Below are 17344 nucleotides of genomic sequence, written 5' to 3'. Positions count from 1 at the left end.
AAATAATCATTAGTTACAGCTCTAATCCACACCATATGTTTTCCAGCACAGCAATCCTAGTATACAGAGGAATAATATATTTTCTAGAAGCAGGAATGAAGAATGAAAATGTCAAGTAAGTTGTATTTTAAATGTCACATGTTGCTTAATCCTCATGATTTAGTCATAAATTTCTCCTTTCAACAGTGTTTTCCACCCATCTGTGTCTCTGAGAGGTTCTTTTTTCAGACAAGATGTTTAAAGTCAAACCATCATTAAATGACCAAACCAGCATTTTTCTAAGTGAATCTGGCACTTACCTTACCCCCTGTCTTCTCTGCAGGTTTGTTGGTCTTTGAGGTTACCGGGGTTTCATGCCACCTGCTATAGAGAAGACTAAGACAATTAGGCGTACAGTAAATCAATAAATCCTGTCATTTTGAATTTTCGGAGAACAATTATTTAGTTGGGGTCACTAATGTTGCACTTCCTGTGATTTGAAAATTCCAGCAGCATGTTGGCAGACTTCCCAGCATGCATTGTGTCAGAGTTCTGATGCAGAAATCATATATGAAACTTGCTGTGTGTTTCTTTAAGATAAGTCATGCTTGTTTGTTTTCACAGTGATAAAACTACTGTGTAAAATAGTTAGTATTGAATTCTTAAAATTGAATAGATTCACTGGGAGCAGTTTCACATCTTGAACAAAGTAACTCCTGCAGGAGCAGCTGCACTCAGTGTCTCATCAGTGTGACTGAATTGTTGGTTCAGCTTAATAGCATGAGTTTCTTTAACATGTTTTCTCAAATAAAATGGAATTAATATATACATAATATAATATATACAATAGTAACAATAAGTTTATTTGACTGGAAAGGTTTATTTTTTGGAATCATTACAAAATTACCTCAACTTGTCTTTTCAAATTCAGTCAACTAAGTTTTCAGACAGCATGAACATAAACTTTTTAAAGTTAAAAAGTAGTTAATTTTTACAGTGCAACGCAGCTAATGGACAGCTTGTGAATGTAGTTAATGGAAATACTACTGTAGCTGTCAAACGTGGTCAGGGATGACTGTTATTCAAAGAGATAATCTGCAATTACTTTTGTCATGAACTCATGATATTCTGTTCTGTTCCTTCTGTAAAAGATGCTCTAGTTAACACGATTAAGTTCAAGTTCAAAATAGCTGCAATTATTACTTATTACTGGGTGTTACAAAGGATGAGAAAATCAGCTTAATAATAGAAGTTCAAAATTCAAGTAAGTCATGAATGATCATTTCTGTATGGGAAAACAACAAGCTCTTTCCCAAATTAGCCTTTTAAAAATGCAAAGCAAAATCATTATGGGTCATCAGATACCTGCTGCAAGAAAGTGTCTTTTCTTTTATCTAGCAGCTTCTGTGACCCTGCTTGGGAAGCTGAGATTCCTTCAGAGGAGGAGCTGGAGGATCATTTTATGTGTGGTAAATTAGTGCCGGGTGCATTTGGGGCGGTGTGTAGGTGGCTACCCCTAAAATCTAATTGGCCATCCCAAGTGGCACCTCATAATCAGATTAAATTTTTATGGTGCCACTCTGTTGTGTAGTGATTGCTATGACCATTCATTGTTTAAATAAAAATTGTAAACACACAAATGTAAGACACTGTAAGATACTTAGTATAAAGTGGATATGAGAAATGGTATATTAATGTGTGCATGTGCATGTGTCCATGCAGATACGTCTGTGTGTGCACATACTTCATGCCATTCTTGTATAGTCAGCGCCCCACTTGGGTCACCCCAGTCAAAAAAGTCCCCAACGGTGCGAGGAAACATTAACGTGACTCGGCAGCCATGTGAGTGTAATGCAGAGGCTGTGTACAGCAAGGATTAAAACATGTTTTAATCTATACCCAGTCCATCTCTCTCATATCAAGAAAGAGAGAATTCACTGCCAGTAAACCATCATGTAGACTGTTTAAAAAAAAACCCAAAAAAGACAAAGCTGCAAATAACGGCTTGATTAAATGTAAATTTTAAGTGTCAAACTCAAACTCTTGAAATAAACTGAAACAAGTTTTGCCAACCTATAATCTGTTGTTGAGATCATGTATTACTTGAATATTTGAACTCTGAAAAATTCTGTATTCCAATGATTGTTAACAGTGAGCTGTGAACCAATTTATCATTATTTGGGTGCTTGAAAGTTAAATAGTTGCAGCAGAAAATATTACATTTTTAACCATTATTCACTTTCACTTTAATGAATTTACTCAACAATTTTGGAAATACATTTTTTTTTACACTCAAAGATTTGTTTTTTGAAGAAGGAGAAGAAAAGTAAATCATCACAACAAAACACTCTAGGCTGTGAAACCTTTTTTTTAATTCCAAAACAGTTTCATTTAAACTCAGAAGGTACCACAACTACAGAGAACAAAGAACTGAAGATACTCACTGTTCCTTTTCATTATAATGTTACTTGTGTTCTTTATAGATGTTATGGTCACAGCGATAATAATAATAATTTTCTCTGTAAGGTTGGAAAAAGATAGATAAAGCTCACTTACCTTTGTTTCTTGGACATCATTTTCAGCAGTATAAATAAAAAGCGCTATTAAGAGACTGCTTTACTTCTAGCTGATATTGTTATCCATCAATGAGGTGTGCTCTCCCTCTTGCTTTGACAAAAAACAGAGAGAAAAAAAATTAGAAACAGGTCTATACAACAGCGTACTAAACACACACGCGCATAATCCCATGCAGAGTTGACACACTTCATTAGAGTTTTGCAGGATTAGGCCAACGGCTTAACAGGATTACTACTCTGTAATTTTAGTGATCTTGATGTTCCTGCCTACAGTGACTAGCAACTCACCAAATGTCTATAAAGTTGAGACAAAGACACAGGATTTAATTTAACATGAGCACAATCCACAGCAGTAATAGAGAGAAACATATGACTTGTCTCAGACCCAGCTGAGGAGGATTTGGCTGCTGACTGTGCATTTGATCTGCTCATAGCAACACACAGCTGTCACTGTGGATCTGTGAGTGTGACCTGACCTGAACTATCAAAAACTAAATAAGATACATCACTTTTCCTTGTAAAAACACTTTTTATACACTAAGAAATAAGTTATCACACAAATGGAGCAAAAGTGAACTGAAGTAATGAATGACAACATTACACACAAATATCTAATAGTATAAAATAATGACATTTTTTTTATTTATGTAAAGGTCAAAGGTCATCAGAATGTTCAGCTCTCTACCTTTGCAAATCTCCGCTGATTGCATCTGGCAGTTGTGGTGGCATTGCAGTAGGTGCTTCACCATCAGTTGCCCGGTGGGGTTCTGCACACTCCTGAGTGACCTCTTCTAGTTTAATTTTGTTTTACTTGAGTTACAGGGAAAATTTGGCACCTTTGATGCGGATATCCAGTCAGTGTTGATAGCAAATGTAGTCAATTGAAGCAATACAATGCAAATGCAAAATCTGTTGTTCTTTTAGCTGCCAGTGATGTCATAGTGACGTCATTGGTGTTCAAGAAGATGTACAGGCTATTTCAGCTAGATTTGTAGTCTCCGCGTATTTGTCACTTAAAGCTTTGTTTTGGCCAACAAAAATAAAATCTATAGGTTAGCGGTGGTGATACATAACAACATGGGCTTAGGCGTCAGAAGCTCAGGCACAGTGCATCCTGGCACATGTAGGCAGTGCTGGCACGGCTCCACGAGCAAGTTAACTCAGCTTTCTTGGTCAGTATACAGTGGTGGACAAAGTACTCAACCCCAGTACTTGAGTCAAAGTATAGATACTCCTGGTCAAATATTACTCAACTACAAGTGAAAGTTGCTCAGTCAAAATATTACTTGAGTTGAAGTACTAGAGTTCTTGCTTTTAAAAATACTTAAGTATTCAAAAGTACATGTTTTTAAAAATACTTAAGTATTCAAAAGTACAAATTACAAAGTACATTTTCTAATATCAATACACGCTGTATTGTTTTCATGATACATTTACAGAACCTTGTAACTCTCTGAAACCATCTAATGATGCACTGATGCTTGTAGAACCAGTCTGCTACACAAAGTCTATAGAAACACCTATAAAAACTTCAGCATAGAAATACAATCAAAACCAAAAAGGACAGCTATTGTCATTTTCTGATGTAACTGTATTAAAATCACATCATAAAATTAGATTGAAGTCGACTGTAAGGAGTTCTCCAAGTCTGTTAAATAACTGAGATTTCTTTCTGTCCTCAGAGGCAGTATATACAGTACAGTACTCAAGTAAATGTACTTCACTACTGTCCACCACTGAGCAGGTCCCATCTTACCCTAAGACCCTTTTGCAACCCGCTTTTGACCATCATCCTGTAAGGGAACAGGTTGCGTTCAGCCAGAGGAAGGCTTAGACCTTCCTGGTGCAACAGGCCCCTATGAGTGTTCTACACGGAACACTCATAGGGGCCTCATGAAAGAGGGAGAGTTTGCTTGTTCTTGTTACAGAGAGCGCCTGGACGTATTTTTGCTTTTACATCAATCCCATTTGAGAGGAGCTGCTGTGATTGGTTTCCTTTTGTGAGGAACACAGCATGTGACCAATTGCATTTTAGAAAAGAAAAAACACCAACAGCTGACTTCAGAGCTCAGTCGAAAAGTAACAACAACCTTCCTAGAAATGTAGTGGAGTCAAAAGTACAATATTTGTCTTTGAAATGTAGTGGAGTGAAAGTAATAAGTTTCCAAAAAAACAAATACTCAAGTAAAGTAAAGATACTCAAAAAATGTACTTAAGTACAGTACTCAAATAAATGTACTTCACTACTGTCCACCACTGTCACTATAGCACACACGGTGCATTATCAGGCCTACAACACTGGGCAAATAAGATACACAATTTATTAATAGATTTTAGTGCTTCTTCTATTTGATATTATTATCGCTATTATTTTTTACCATTAAAATTCAGTATTTTGACCCACTTGTTGGTATCTGTTCACTGGTCACATTTGAAAGTTATTTTCTATCATCATTCTTTTATCAAAAGATAGAGCCAGGAGAATGAAATGTACACAGAGAGAATGTATGATCTATAACTGAGTGTTTCATGTCAAGTCCTGTCATTTCTCACAATATTCTTTTTTTTTTCATTTCATCTTGGTATAAAATTTAAATCACTGTGGACACTTTCCTCTCTCAAACTGTAATTTTGTGCCTTAAAGGGATAGTTCAGCCCTAAATGAAAATCCAGTCATTATCTACTCACCCTCATACTGATTGTTGACTGGGTTTATTTTGTTAGTCCACAAAACACTTCTAGAGTTTTACAGGAAAACAGCATTGCAGAATCTCCCAAACAATGTCAGTGAATGGTGACAAGTGAAAAAAAAATTCTTACTGCTTGTCTGACATAATCCAATTCTTCTGAAGTCTCGACATGCTGCTTGCACACCATAACAACACACACACCCAGTTCAGACAGTGTGCATGTGCACGTGAATGTGGCTCTGCACTAAGTATCTACAGTGATGATTCAGGCTAAAAACATGGTGTAAATAAGACTTTTTAGTCAATTTGGCATGTTGAGGCTTTAGGAGACTTACAGGAGATTACACCAGATGAGCTGTTTGGAAGCATTTTATGTTTTCATTGTGTTGTTTTTTTTATGTTTAAAACAGATCACCATTAACTTCCATTGTTTCTGAAATGCTGTTTTATTGTGAAACTCCAGAAGTGTTTTGTGGACTAAAAACTGGCATGGAGGTGAGTAGATAATGACTGAATTTTCATTTTTGGGTGAACTATCCCTTTAAGCAAACTGTGCCCATTGTGCTGTCAAAACTATCCAGGGAAAGCTCTGGTATTCTCCTATAACTCTGCGTTACTGTTACATCGGTCGCAGTAATCTTTATCTTTGCATCTACCTGCACTGTTTTCTCCTCTCTGACAACATCGGCATTGATTGGCTGTGTGTCACGTGACCTAACAGCTGATTTCGTTGGATGAAGTGTTTTGCTTTGACCGTGCATTATTTCATGTAGCCATTTCTGGTTAGCACCGCTGTAGAGTAGCATAGCCACCACCGATAATTGTAGCCAGCTATTATGGCACAGGCCGCACAGGTAGCTGCTTTTGACGCGACCAGCGCTCAGATCCAGGTTGAACACGACAAAAAGCGTCGGCAATTTGTTATAAGGCTGAACGGTGAGTTCAACATGTAAACATTAGCATGCTAGCGAGCTAACATTAGCTCAGATGTTGCTGTAGCTTTCCTCGCTGCCAGTATCGTCGTCGTGCCCTCATTGATAACTCCAGCTGCCATTTCAGAAACAGAGACATTATTATCAGTGTCACATAGACGGAGTTTCACGTCTTTATTACGTTATCAGTTAGTGTCAGGAGCTCAACAGACGACGGTGCCATAACTTGTAACTTCATCAGCTTGTTTTAGGGCACGGCCAAAACATTTTCTTCGTTCCTTTCCTGAAATAGCAACCTTCATTAGCATCCACTCACAATTGACATTCCTCAACATCAGTTTTCTGATCACTGAAGTTGCCTTGTAAAAGACTGCTTCCTCTCCCCGACCTTTATAAGTTATGTATAAAACACTAATCATCCACCAAATTCCTTGATTAAAAAATACATCGTGTTCTGTTAGTCAGACCTTTATTTTGGTTGTGACACTTCATCTTCTTTACAACTGATTGCCCTTTATTTTTGGATTAACTTTTTTCTTTAGTTTTGTCTAACTAAAATAGGCACACATGTGTTTTGGTGTGTTTAATATGTGTATATGTCCAGATCAGTGCCATTTAATGTTTTGTGTGAAATATTTATCTTGTACATTACAGCTGTGAGATGTGTTTGCAGTAAAAGCTGGAGGTCATTCTTCCTTGAATGAAGATCTTTATCAATCTTTGTCTCTCTCCTCCTAAGCTACACTATTGTTTCCCACAAGCGCTTGTCTGTGCCTGACTAGGTGATGCATTGTTTTCCTGAAGTTTTAGGCTATTGACTGGGCCACCTCATCACGTGGTATCAAACAGTGACCCTTTTGTTTTGAGGTCAGATTAGTCACCCTTGTTGCAGTATTTCATGTGGACTGCAAACTGCTACTGCAACTTTATCTTTATCTATATATCTTATCCTCCGCACTTACACTCAGGGACAGTTCACTCCAAATCAGTAACTACCTCCTTTGGGTTATAGTGGCTTGTATTCATCTAGATTATTTTGGCATGAGTTGCTGAGTTTTGGAGATATTGGCTGTAGAGATCCGTAAGATTGTGTTGCTGGTATGATGTAGATGGAAAGTTTTTGGTGGTTGCTGATTGTCAGAGATAGCAATTTTTTTTATGAATCTGCTACATTAGGTTTACCCTTAAATGGACAATTCTACCCCAAATCAAAAATGCATATTTCCTAGCCTTTAGTAGCCTTTAGTGCTATTTTATCCATCTAGATCAGCAGTTCATATGTTTGTTTCAAAACTAGTGTCTCTTTTCAGTGGTTAAGTGGCTCAGTTTGCCCCATGTACTGAGGCTGTCCTCTGTTCAACTCCCATCTGTAGCCCTTTGCTGCCCATCATCCCCAGTCCTATAAATGAAAGGCATGTTTCATTTATAGGAGTTTCATGTTGGAACTTCTTTCTCACAGATTCCAAAGTAGTTCTGGTAGATTTTACTGCAGAGAGAAAGTTGTTCTGACAAGAAACTTCTCACAACAAGGTCTGTGGATCATCTTGAGTAACCAAATCATGATTTTTGGATGCTGGTTTTGAATTTTTCATATGTTTTTTTTTCCTTTTTTCCTTTTTTTTCTGATGTTTTGAGCACCACAAGCCGAGCGCCCATGAATAGTAATCCCACAATACTGGAGAGACGGCAGACATCTCTTAGGCGAATATCTCCAAAACTCTGCACCTTCCACCAAAATAATTTAGATGGATAAAAGCCGCTACAGGCTCCAGGAAAAATATGTGCTTTTGATTTTGGGGTGAACTGTCCCTTTAAACACTGACAATTGCATGCAAGTATTATTAGTATTCCCTAGCAAGGTGGTGTTGAGCTGCTCTCTGTAAAGGGTGTAGGCAAACTTAACACAACTGAGAGCTTTGACTTCTGTCTGCCCTCAGGATCTCACGATCGTGCAGTTCTTCTGTATGAATACGTTGGGAAGAAGACAGTGGACTTGCAACACACCGAAGTTCCAGATGCTTACAGAGGGAGAGGAATAGCCAAGCACCTGGCCAAGGTAAAACTCATAAAGACTGTTTTGTTTTTTCATCAGTCAATCTTAAGAGAAGGGAGGGAGTTTCTCTTTCTGTTCTTTCCTTAAAGGCCCACTTTGTAATATTTTTACCATTACATTTTGAGTATGTTCACATGCATAGTGAAACAGTGTGAGTTGTAAATGGAAAATAAGCATTTTTTACTTTCAACCTTTTATTATCTACATTTGGGACATAGATTGTACATTTTCAAATTTCTGACGTTAAAAAAACATATAAATGACTTAATTTATTATGAAATGCATACCTTATGTAGATTACTTAAAGGAGCAATATGTAATAATTGTGCACCCATAAATGAGCACTGCAGTCCAAATAGTGAGTTAAAGCCATAAAAGGTGTGTTGAATAGGTTGAATCCCTGTTTAATATACAGTCTATAGTTGGAGAGAGTTGTTTCCACTCCCCCCGTCTTCTGCAGACTTGAGGAGGCTCAGGCAGGCTGCAGGAACACTGCAGGAAGATGAGTGCAACATTGTAATTTGACAATAACAAGGGACAACGAGTCCTGCACTGTAAGTTGATTGGCTGTTTAACTGTCAGTTGTCTGTCAGTTTAAAGCTAAGCCTGTTATCCTGAAAACAAAAGCCCACTGCGCCAAAAATAAACACTCTGGAGTTTGAATTCAGTGACTGCCTGTCTTACTGCCTGCCAGACTCCATTAAAATATTGCTCAATTTAACTGATATGAACATCCGCTCCATTTAAAAGATTATTAATGATTTATTGGAAGTCATAAACAGACCATTATTCATTTGGTGACTATTTTACATTAAATTTAACTCCACTTAACTTGAAATGGGCAAACAGTAAAAGGAGGACAGTGTAGCTGTAGCATTGTCGTTGGAGAAGTTAGTTTTTCTACTAGGCATGATTCATTTCCTTTATATGTGGCATTGTGCATTCATGAACCCAAATCAAACTACTAACTAGCTGCCAAAAGAGTACCTTATTTAGATTACTTAACCAGTGATTCTGCAACTTTTATCAGGCACACCTCTTGTAATTTAACTCTGAAGGTACAATACTGGTAAAAATGAATGACCAAAGTTTTTATGCAAAATACTGTCGGATAAAATGCCTGTCAGAACAATTTAGATGTGGTTTTATGCTTCTGTGATGGCAGGCAGCCATGGATTTTGTGGTGGAAGAGGATCTGAAAGCCCACTTGACCTGCTGGTACATTCAGAAATACGTCAAAGAGAATCCTCAGCCTCAGTACTTTGAACATATTTATCAATGACCCCGAGTGGTGCTCCAACAGAGAAGAGAAGGAGAAAGAGACTCCCGGGGGATAAATACTGTGCGGCAGCATGCTTTGGAGTTACAGGCTGATATACAAGAAAGGACCTTCCAGGCATTGTTAAACATGACTTTGAGTGACTCCAGGGACAACTGATCTCACGGCAAAGACATCCGTGAGCTGAACGCTGGGTTTGACGGGTCATTTATGTCCATAACCGGGGGATACACACCCACAAACAGGAAGTGAATCAGCTGGTCACGACATGTAAAACCATGAGCAAATAAACTAACCAAAGCTGAAGCCCGTTACCTCAGACAGAAATCTTCAGGATATAAACCTGTCACTGACTGGAAACAAGGGTTAGACATGAAAAGAGAACAGATGCGAGTCAAATCTTATGTTGCAAATATTCTGTCCTCCTTTGGACTGGTTATGAAGCGACGCTACAAGATGACCAACCCAGGCGTCTCTCTCCATGATCGTTTGGATGGAAGCTGACGGTTTCACTGATGCTCAAACTGTGATGACTTTTATAGTTCAACCCCCTTTTGATATTCTATGCTTTGCTTGTGTCTATTTTTTTCAATTGGTTTTCCACTCCTCTCTTATGAAATTGAGTTTCTAGGGCTGAACGGCTAATGTAGTAGATTGCAAATGCATCTTTGAAACACCAAGCTACTCAGAAGAGGTTTTTTCTTTTTAAGCATAGGCATAAATTTGGTGGGTGGAGGCTCATTTTTTAAAAATATAACCTCTGTTTTGAAGACATTTATATTCCAGAATTCTCAACTTGTTACTGTATCAACTTGCTTCCAGTAACAGAAATTTACTGTCCATTATTGGATTTCTGAATTGATTAGTCAAAGATGCAGGGACTTGTAAACCAAAGAACACAAACTGAGGATATCTAACTCTGGAGGTGCAATCCTAAACAAGCCCCAAGACAAAACTCATCATTTTCTCCATCGTATGTGTTAAATGTTAGACACACACGTGATAAATTGGGTCTGAAGCTTGTCTCTGTGTGGTACAACACCTCAGTGTGGATACAGATAAATATCTCCACTCAAACCAGCATTTCAAAAACAGTACTACTATATTCAGGGCATTTACATTCTGTGGTGTCCAACGTCCTTTGTTTTGTCCTTAAGGAAAATAACACTGGATGGCTGAAGCGCAAAAGTCATTGGATCTGTTTTGTTTGTTTGTTTTCTCTTTTACCCATAAGGCTTTGTTTGCCAGCTCATATCAAAATGATAAAGGTCATTATAGAGAAACCTTTTACTGAAAAATAAAGTTTACTGTGGTTTCCCTTTCTTTGGCTCTTGGGGAGCTTTTGCTGAAGACAATCTGAAGTGTTGAGGCAAAAAATACCTCAGGTTACTCAACACACTCTGGCAGGATGTACATCAACATTCACAGCAGACTCTTCATCTGCTTAAATCACTTCGAGGTAATTGCATCCTTTGTAAAACTTTCCTTTAGGTGACACACACCTACTGTATTGATAGGCCAGGTTAGTCAAGGTGTTTCATTTCTTTTTGTGTGTGTGTTTGTTTATATTTGTGTGTTTTCTGGAATGGAGGTTTTGAGCATGTGGCTCTACCAAATGTGTCAAAATGTACCAATATTTGTCATACTGTTTTGTGCTCGAGACTTTTTTCCATTCTTGTTGTCTATAATAAATAAATCAAGTACTCATCACATTATTAATGTGAATGTATGTATTTCTAACAAAACAGAGGAAAATGATGCACATGGAGCTGACTTTTAAGCTACTTCAAGGCGTTTTTAACTTGTTATGAAACGGTCTCAGTTTATGACTGATGCCTCTATATGACCTACAAATTAATAATACTATCTGTGAGAAGATGAGCTATTTGTATGTATGTATTGGAAACTTGAGGTTTATAATCTCTTTTATAACCACAACTTAACATCCTGTAATAAACAGCAGCAATTTCTAGAAAGAAGGGAATAGTTTTTCAAACTCAGTTTTGGCGCCATCTGGTGATGATATTGTGAACGACATTGGTGGACATTGTAATTTAATGTACTAAAAAATGATCAGTACTTTGATTTGTGTGCTGTTAACAATGTAGAGGCAAACATTCTTCTAATAGGTCCAAAAGATACCTGGAGTCCCCATGTCTCATCACACTACAAAACATCTCCTGCTTACTGAAGAAGACCCAGAAGAACTTTCCTCACCTCACTGAAGTGCTGCAAAGACATATAGTACCTCAGTCATCACATTTGACCATCTTCCCACAATTTTATGTCTGCAACCAGGCCATAGCTAACACTGTGTATACTGAGGTCATCCATTCTTGTGGTTTTAGCTGCCTGCACATGATACTTATTTCACAAGCTGATTTAAGTATCTTTAGACTAAATATACTTAAATTTGATTAATTTGGCTGAACAAAAACCTAACTAATAAAGGACTAGGACAGGTCATTGATATCAGTGCCTGTTTAATATCCAACCTCAAGGAATATAACTTTACCTTTTTATTTGAAAAACTATGGCTAACAAATAAAATATACTCTAAAGTGAATGCATTTCATTCAGGAACTATTTGGACCAGGAATAAGTGAACAAACCTAAGGATCTGACTAGAGATTCCAACATCAATCTTGACCGTTTTTGATACCTTAAAAGACCAGTGTGTAGGATTTAGTGGTATCTTAATGGTGCTTACAGATTGCAAACACCGCATCTCATTCTTCCCTCCCAAACATGTAGGAGAAGCCATGGTGGCTGCAAAACCTATGCAAAATGCAGAAGGCTGCATCTACAGCCAGTGTTGGCTTTGTCTATTTTGGGCCACTGTAGAAACATGGCGGTCCAACATGGCAGACTTCATGGAAGACAACCCGCAGCCTCTGTAAATACAAACAGCTCAATCTATGGTGATGAAAACACAATGATTCTTATTTTCAAGTGATAATACACTAATGCAATCATATTTATGAGTATTATATTCCATTTCTGACATATCCCATCAATATAGCCCCAAAAATCTTACACACTGGACCTTTGCAATATCCATGAAGGATTCAGTATCTTTCCACCAGAATGCAACCGATATATTGGCCTGATATCATGGATATATAAGTATCAGTTTATATGTTTACTAATTTGCACTGATATGTTTTTTTTATTTGCAAAACATATAATACATTTAGATTTAGATTTTTCTCAGTGTTCTTTTCTTGCATGATTGAAAAATGTATATATTTAACATGTTGAATAAGTTATTTGTTTAAGAAAGCAACTGTCTGAATACTTTTGCATAGTCATTTAAGTGCACAATTTTCATTCCAGCTCAAAAATCCACTATATCGGCCACCATATCGGTATTAATTGAATTTTTACCCTCTAAAATCAGTATCATCTCAAAAATCCCATATCGGTCGGGCTGTAAACATAAACATCATTCAAAAATCATACCATCGCCGATATTCTTTATTGATTGGACTGGTAATGATAAGTGACGCATGCGTCATTTGGCCCCCTTTAAAGCTCTTACAATTGTTGTCACAGGCGCGGCCATTGGTTTCAGCTGATCCCACATTCCTGAACGTAACGTAACCAGTACAGTTGTTACATCCAACGCGCCTCAAGTTACAGCACGCAGACAGGCAGCCCAGACTAGTGCACGAGGACACAGAGACAGGGTGCGCGAGGGCACAATATGGGTAAGTACCTAAAAGTCTACAAAAAATAAATTTTATTACAAAACGTGCATGCTAAGATATATTACATACTGTATACAGTATGTTGCAACCACTGCATGCCATCTACTTGCCCAGTTAAATATTTAAATATCTAAATAGCTCCTGCATTTATTTGATATTAAGTTATCACATAGTAATTATGGTGTTTTAAACAAACATACCTCTCCTCCTTTGTGTTAGATTTAGAATATAGTCTGACCTCTCAAACTTGTATGCGCTATTATAAAATACTCAACAGCAGGTACTCTGTCTTTATAGTATCATGGGAGTTGTAGTCCGCATTCGAATTCAAGCGATGCATCGTCGGCGTTGACACACTACATTACCCAGAAGACCGGGTGCTGTCATACGTCAACTGCAATCACAGTTGTATCTCCAACATGGCGTCGCTGGGAAGGAGGCGCGGTGTCCCAGTAAGCAGGGAGAGGTCAGTTACTCCACATCTTGGCCATTAAACGAAAATGTTTTAATGAGATAAATCGATTTGTAGATGTCACCATTCGTCAGATCCCGAACATGCATATTGTTTGGGATTTAAAGTTAAACGCCAACACGACAAGTCGGAATTTTATCCTATGGTTAGCTAACGTTAGCTGGCTAACGTGCACAGCAAGCTAACGTTAGCAAGGAAACAAACTAGCAGCTCATGTGATGTTTTGGTTATTTCATTCCAGCCGATTGCCAGTGGGAAAAGTTGCTCTTAGCCGAGCGTGCTGGTGTGAGATGCCACGGCTCACATGCTACACAACCATGTCTGAGCTAACAATGTTGTCCGCTGTGTTTCGACCTGTTCTCAAAGTAAATTGGTCCTCAACTTAGCTGGCAAGTCCTCCAACTTTCTACCATGCAAGCGAGTTAGCCAATGCTATCTAATCGACGCTCAGGTACATTATGTCCCTTTCGGGGTAATCCAAAATGACTTTTATTCGTATCTAATGCGCCTCCAAATTGTTTAGCGCTATCCCCTGGACCAATGACCCGCTGTCTTTGAAGCTGGACAATGTTGGTATCTGTCTCGGTTAATCGGTAGGGTTTGTTTGTTAACATGTTACTGGAAGGCCTCAGAGTGTTGACACACTGATCCACACATACGCGTTGGCTTTATTTAAAGATAATTCTCAAATAGACGAAAATATACCAGCTTACCTAAGTGTTAGGGGTGAATATATTGCTCGATTAATCAATGAGGAGATAACTGACATTGTTAATACTTGTAATTCATTAATCAAGATAAAATACTAATTGTTTATTATTAGGTTACTGCATATTTAACATTATGGAGGCATGCTGTTGACAGCAACTCACCTCTGAAAACCTCTGGTGACCATTTGTGAATTTTTACATTGTATAGTTATGAATCAATACAAAATTACTTGTGGAGGACAAGATTTTCAGGCAAGGTCATCTATGCAACACCACAGTACCTCATCATAGTGCTGTTTTCTCACATTTTTCCTTTTTCTAAAACTTACAATCTGGTTCTGTTATTTGGAAATTGCACTTGGCCATATTGTGATTTGCTATTAATTCTGAAGTCCTGTTTTCAATAATAGATATCCAAATACTTACATATTAGCCACATAATTAGGTGTAGGATGCATTCAAGAATACACAATGAAATGGGCTTCATAATGTTCTAAAAATATGCCCACACTCACTCTCTACATGTAACATTCTGTGGGTCAGAACCTCAACTTTTCATCAAGAATCTGTCATTTTAATTTAGGGGTAGGAGTCTCTTAGCACCTCACGGTCTGATTACGATTCAGAGAGCTACAATGGGATTGTAAAACCATTATGGATGCATCTTGATTTCTATACATGAATAACTTTTTCCTCACTGTGTGACTGCTTGGTACATTTAAAACATTGCATATTTGGAATGATCCACAATTAGTTTACTTAGACACAGCCTGCATACATTATGGCTCTTGTCCAGGTCCCTTTTCCTTTCAACTTCATAGAAGCTGAAATGCCTTCATACGCTAGCTTTAAAGCCAGGGGGTGCTGGTCAGCTTGTATCCATCTGCGGTTGCTCATGCTCAGCCATTGACACCAAAACTCAATAAGTAGTGTAGCTTAGAGCATTAATATAATGTCACATTTGACCAGCCATAAAGAACATACTGCCAGTCTCACAAAAGAGAACTGGGTTTTTTAAATTTACGATTACTGACTTTTCTGCATCGATTTGTCATTTTTCAAGATAGGATCCCGAAGCATCTAAGAAATGACTGACCCCTCTCCTCCCTGTAATTAAATACCGTCAAGTCATCAAGGAAATTTTATGTCATTGAATAGTCATGTTATCATGTAGTACAGCGCAATGGATTACTAGTAATAGTGACAAATAATAGTAATTCCTACACTGACATTTTCAGTAGAAGGCATCATAAATGCAGTTTTATTTTTTGAGACGAATGTGTAATTTATAGATGCATGGATTTCTCATATCGACTATTTGCAGATTTTTTTTTTTTTTTAGCACTGACAGCTGTACAATTGTTAGTCTTGATTTCTAAAAATGAACAGATTATGGGTTTTATGCCATGACAGCTGTCACTTAAATTTTCAAATTCTTCTTAAAAAAGATCTATATGGTATCAGGTATGGTAAATTGACTGGTAAGCTACATACCAGATGATACAAGTAGGCAAGGGTGGACAGAAAAAACATGGCAAAATCACCAGTTCTGCTTTTTTTTTTTTTTAATTAGATTGCTGAAATTACCAAGCTTAACCAGCTTGGAATGTTTGTCTCAACTTCTCTAGACAAAATTATTGACAGGTCCATTAAGAATGGGCATGCTGGTGTAAAAAAAAAAAAAAAAAGTCTTGTTACTCTCTATCCTTTCTCTCACTTTTCTTGCTGGTTTCTCTGTTTCTGCACAGGGGAGTGATGGCGGCAACAGATTGCTACATTGTGCACGAGATCTACAATGGGGAGAATGCGCAGGACCAGTTTGAGTATGAGCTGGAGCAGGCACTGGAGGCCCAGTATAAATACATTGTTATTGAGCCCACACGCATCGGAGATGAGACGGCCCGATGGATTACCGTGGGCAACTGCCTGCACAAGACGGCCGTGTTGTCAGGCGCCGCTTGCCTCCTGACACCACTTTCACTGCCCCCTGAATACTCACGCTATGTGGCGTTGCCCGCTGGCGCCCTCAGCGTGGCCTGTGCCGCCCTATACGGGATTTCATGGCAGTTTGACCCCTGCTGCAAGTACCAGGTGGAATACGACAGCCAAAAACTCTCACGGCTGCCCCTGCATACGCTCACCTCCTCGACGCCCGTGGTATTGGTACGCAGGGATGACGTCCACAGAAAGAGACTCCATAATACGATAGCATTGGCTGCCCTGGCGTATTGCGCCAAGAAGATCTACGAACTCTATGCGGTATGAGTGCACTCTGAAGAGGATTTAAGAACCAACAGAAAAAAAGGAAAAAACAAACAAAAAAAAACAGAACCTATCCACCCCCCAGATGTAAGAAAAGTGGAAGTCACGATCAGGCCCAGCAGTTAGCTCCACACATGTGGTGGGTGCTTCCATTTTGAACTTTGATCAGAGGGATATAGTTAAACTAGAAGGAATTGTTTTTTCCCTCAAATTTCCTTTACTTCTATGTGACAACAACAGCACACTTGTCTCCGTAGTACCCTTGCGCCTCCTCCCCTGCGCCCTCCACCTGCATTCTTGACACACAACAAGCTAGTGCACAAGGGTCTGACAGCAGGTCCTCCGGACTGAATTGTTATTGCAGTTGAAACGGACTGACATGTTCTGAGCTCTTTCCCCTTTCCCTCGTAGTTTTACTGTACCCCTTTCTTGCTGATCAGTACGTCACCCTTTCATTAAACATTAGGATATTTCAAACTCACTTTTCTGTATTTTATTTTACTTTTTTCATTAAATGGATTCTACATGATGTCCAGAAAAGCCCATTTAACTGCAACTTCTTTGAGATTGTGTCTTGTTCATGTAGATTTTTTTGTTTAAAAGAGTGCGAGGCAGATCTCATGTGGCAATGCTGTGGTCTGTTTGGAAAAACTACAAGAATACTAACTTTTGGAAAGTCAC

General features: G+C 38.3%; 2 protein-coding genes across 3 annotated transcripts; both read left to right on the top strand.

Moving 5' to 3' along the window:
- Window positions 1-5986: 5986 nt before the first annotated feature.
- On the top strand, window positions 5987-11224 carry natd1 (protein NATD1). The gene is made up of 3 exons (XM_084744968.1): window positions 5987-6181; window positions 8115-8233; window positions 9396-11224. Exons 1-3 carry the CDS (start codon window positions 6082-6084, stop codon window positions 9510-9512), a joined length of 336 nt encoding a protein of 111 aa, XP_084601094.1. The 5' UTR covers window positions 5987-6081; the 3' UTR covers window positions 9513-11224.
- Window positions 11225-13065: 1841 nt separating this feature from the next.
- tmem11 (transmembrane protein 11) lies at window positions 13066-17144 on the top strand. 2 transcript variants are annotated; one of them, XM_084744850.1, is made up of 3 exons: window positions 13071-13219; window positions 13517-13685; window positions 16150-17144. In XM_084744850.1, the coding sequence occupies exons 2-3, from the start codon at window positions 13639-13641 to the stop codon at window positions 16664-16666; spliced, it is 564 nt and encodes a 187-aa protein (XP_084600976.1). In that variant the 5' UTR covers window positions 13071-13219; window positions 13517-13638; the 3' UTR covers window positions 16667-17144. The 2 variants fall into 2 exon arrangements, with proteins under 2 accessions (XP_084600979.1, XP_084600976.1); XM_084744853.1 differs by lacking the exon at window positions 13517-13685 and having other exon boundaries at window positions 13066-13219.
- Window positions 17145-17344: the final 200 nt, after the last annotated feature.

This window comes from Lutjanus erythropterus, chromosome 19 (assembly GCF_056507025.1).
Source record: "Lutjanus erythropterus isolate fLutEry1 chromosome 19, fLutEry1.hap2, whole genome shotgun sequence".
NCBI lineage: Eukaryota > Metazoa > Chordata > Actinopteri > Lutjaniformes > Lutjanidae > Lutjanus > Lutjanus erythropterus.
This window is presented reverse-complemented; position numbering and strand designations above follow the sequence as displayed.

Excerpts from the sequence above, each read along its gene's own strand:
- natd1 (XM_084744968.1), top strand. The coding sequence starts at position 6,082 with ATGGCACAGGCCGCACAGGTAGCTGCTTTTGACGCGACCAGCGCTCAG. Across the intron at positions 6,182-8,114 it reads ATTTGTTATAAGGCTGAACG|GATCTCACGATCGTGCAGTT; the intron begins GTGAGTTCAACA and ends GTCTGCCCTCAG. Across the intron at positions 8,234-9,395 it reads TAGCCAAGCACCTGGCCAAG|GCAGCCATGGATTTTGTGGT; the intron begins GTAAAACTCATA and ends CTGTGATGGCAG.
- tmem11 (XM_084744850.1), top strand. The coding sequence starts at position 13,639 with ATGGCGTCGCTGGGAAGGAGGCGCGGTGTCCCAGTAAGCAGGGAGAG. Across the intron at positions 13,686-16,149 it reads GTCCCAGTAAGCAGGGAGAG|GGGAGTGATGGCGGCAACAG; the intron begins GTCAGTTACTCC and ends GTTTCTGCACAG.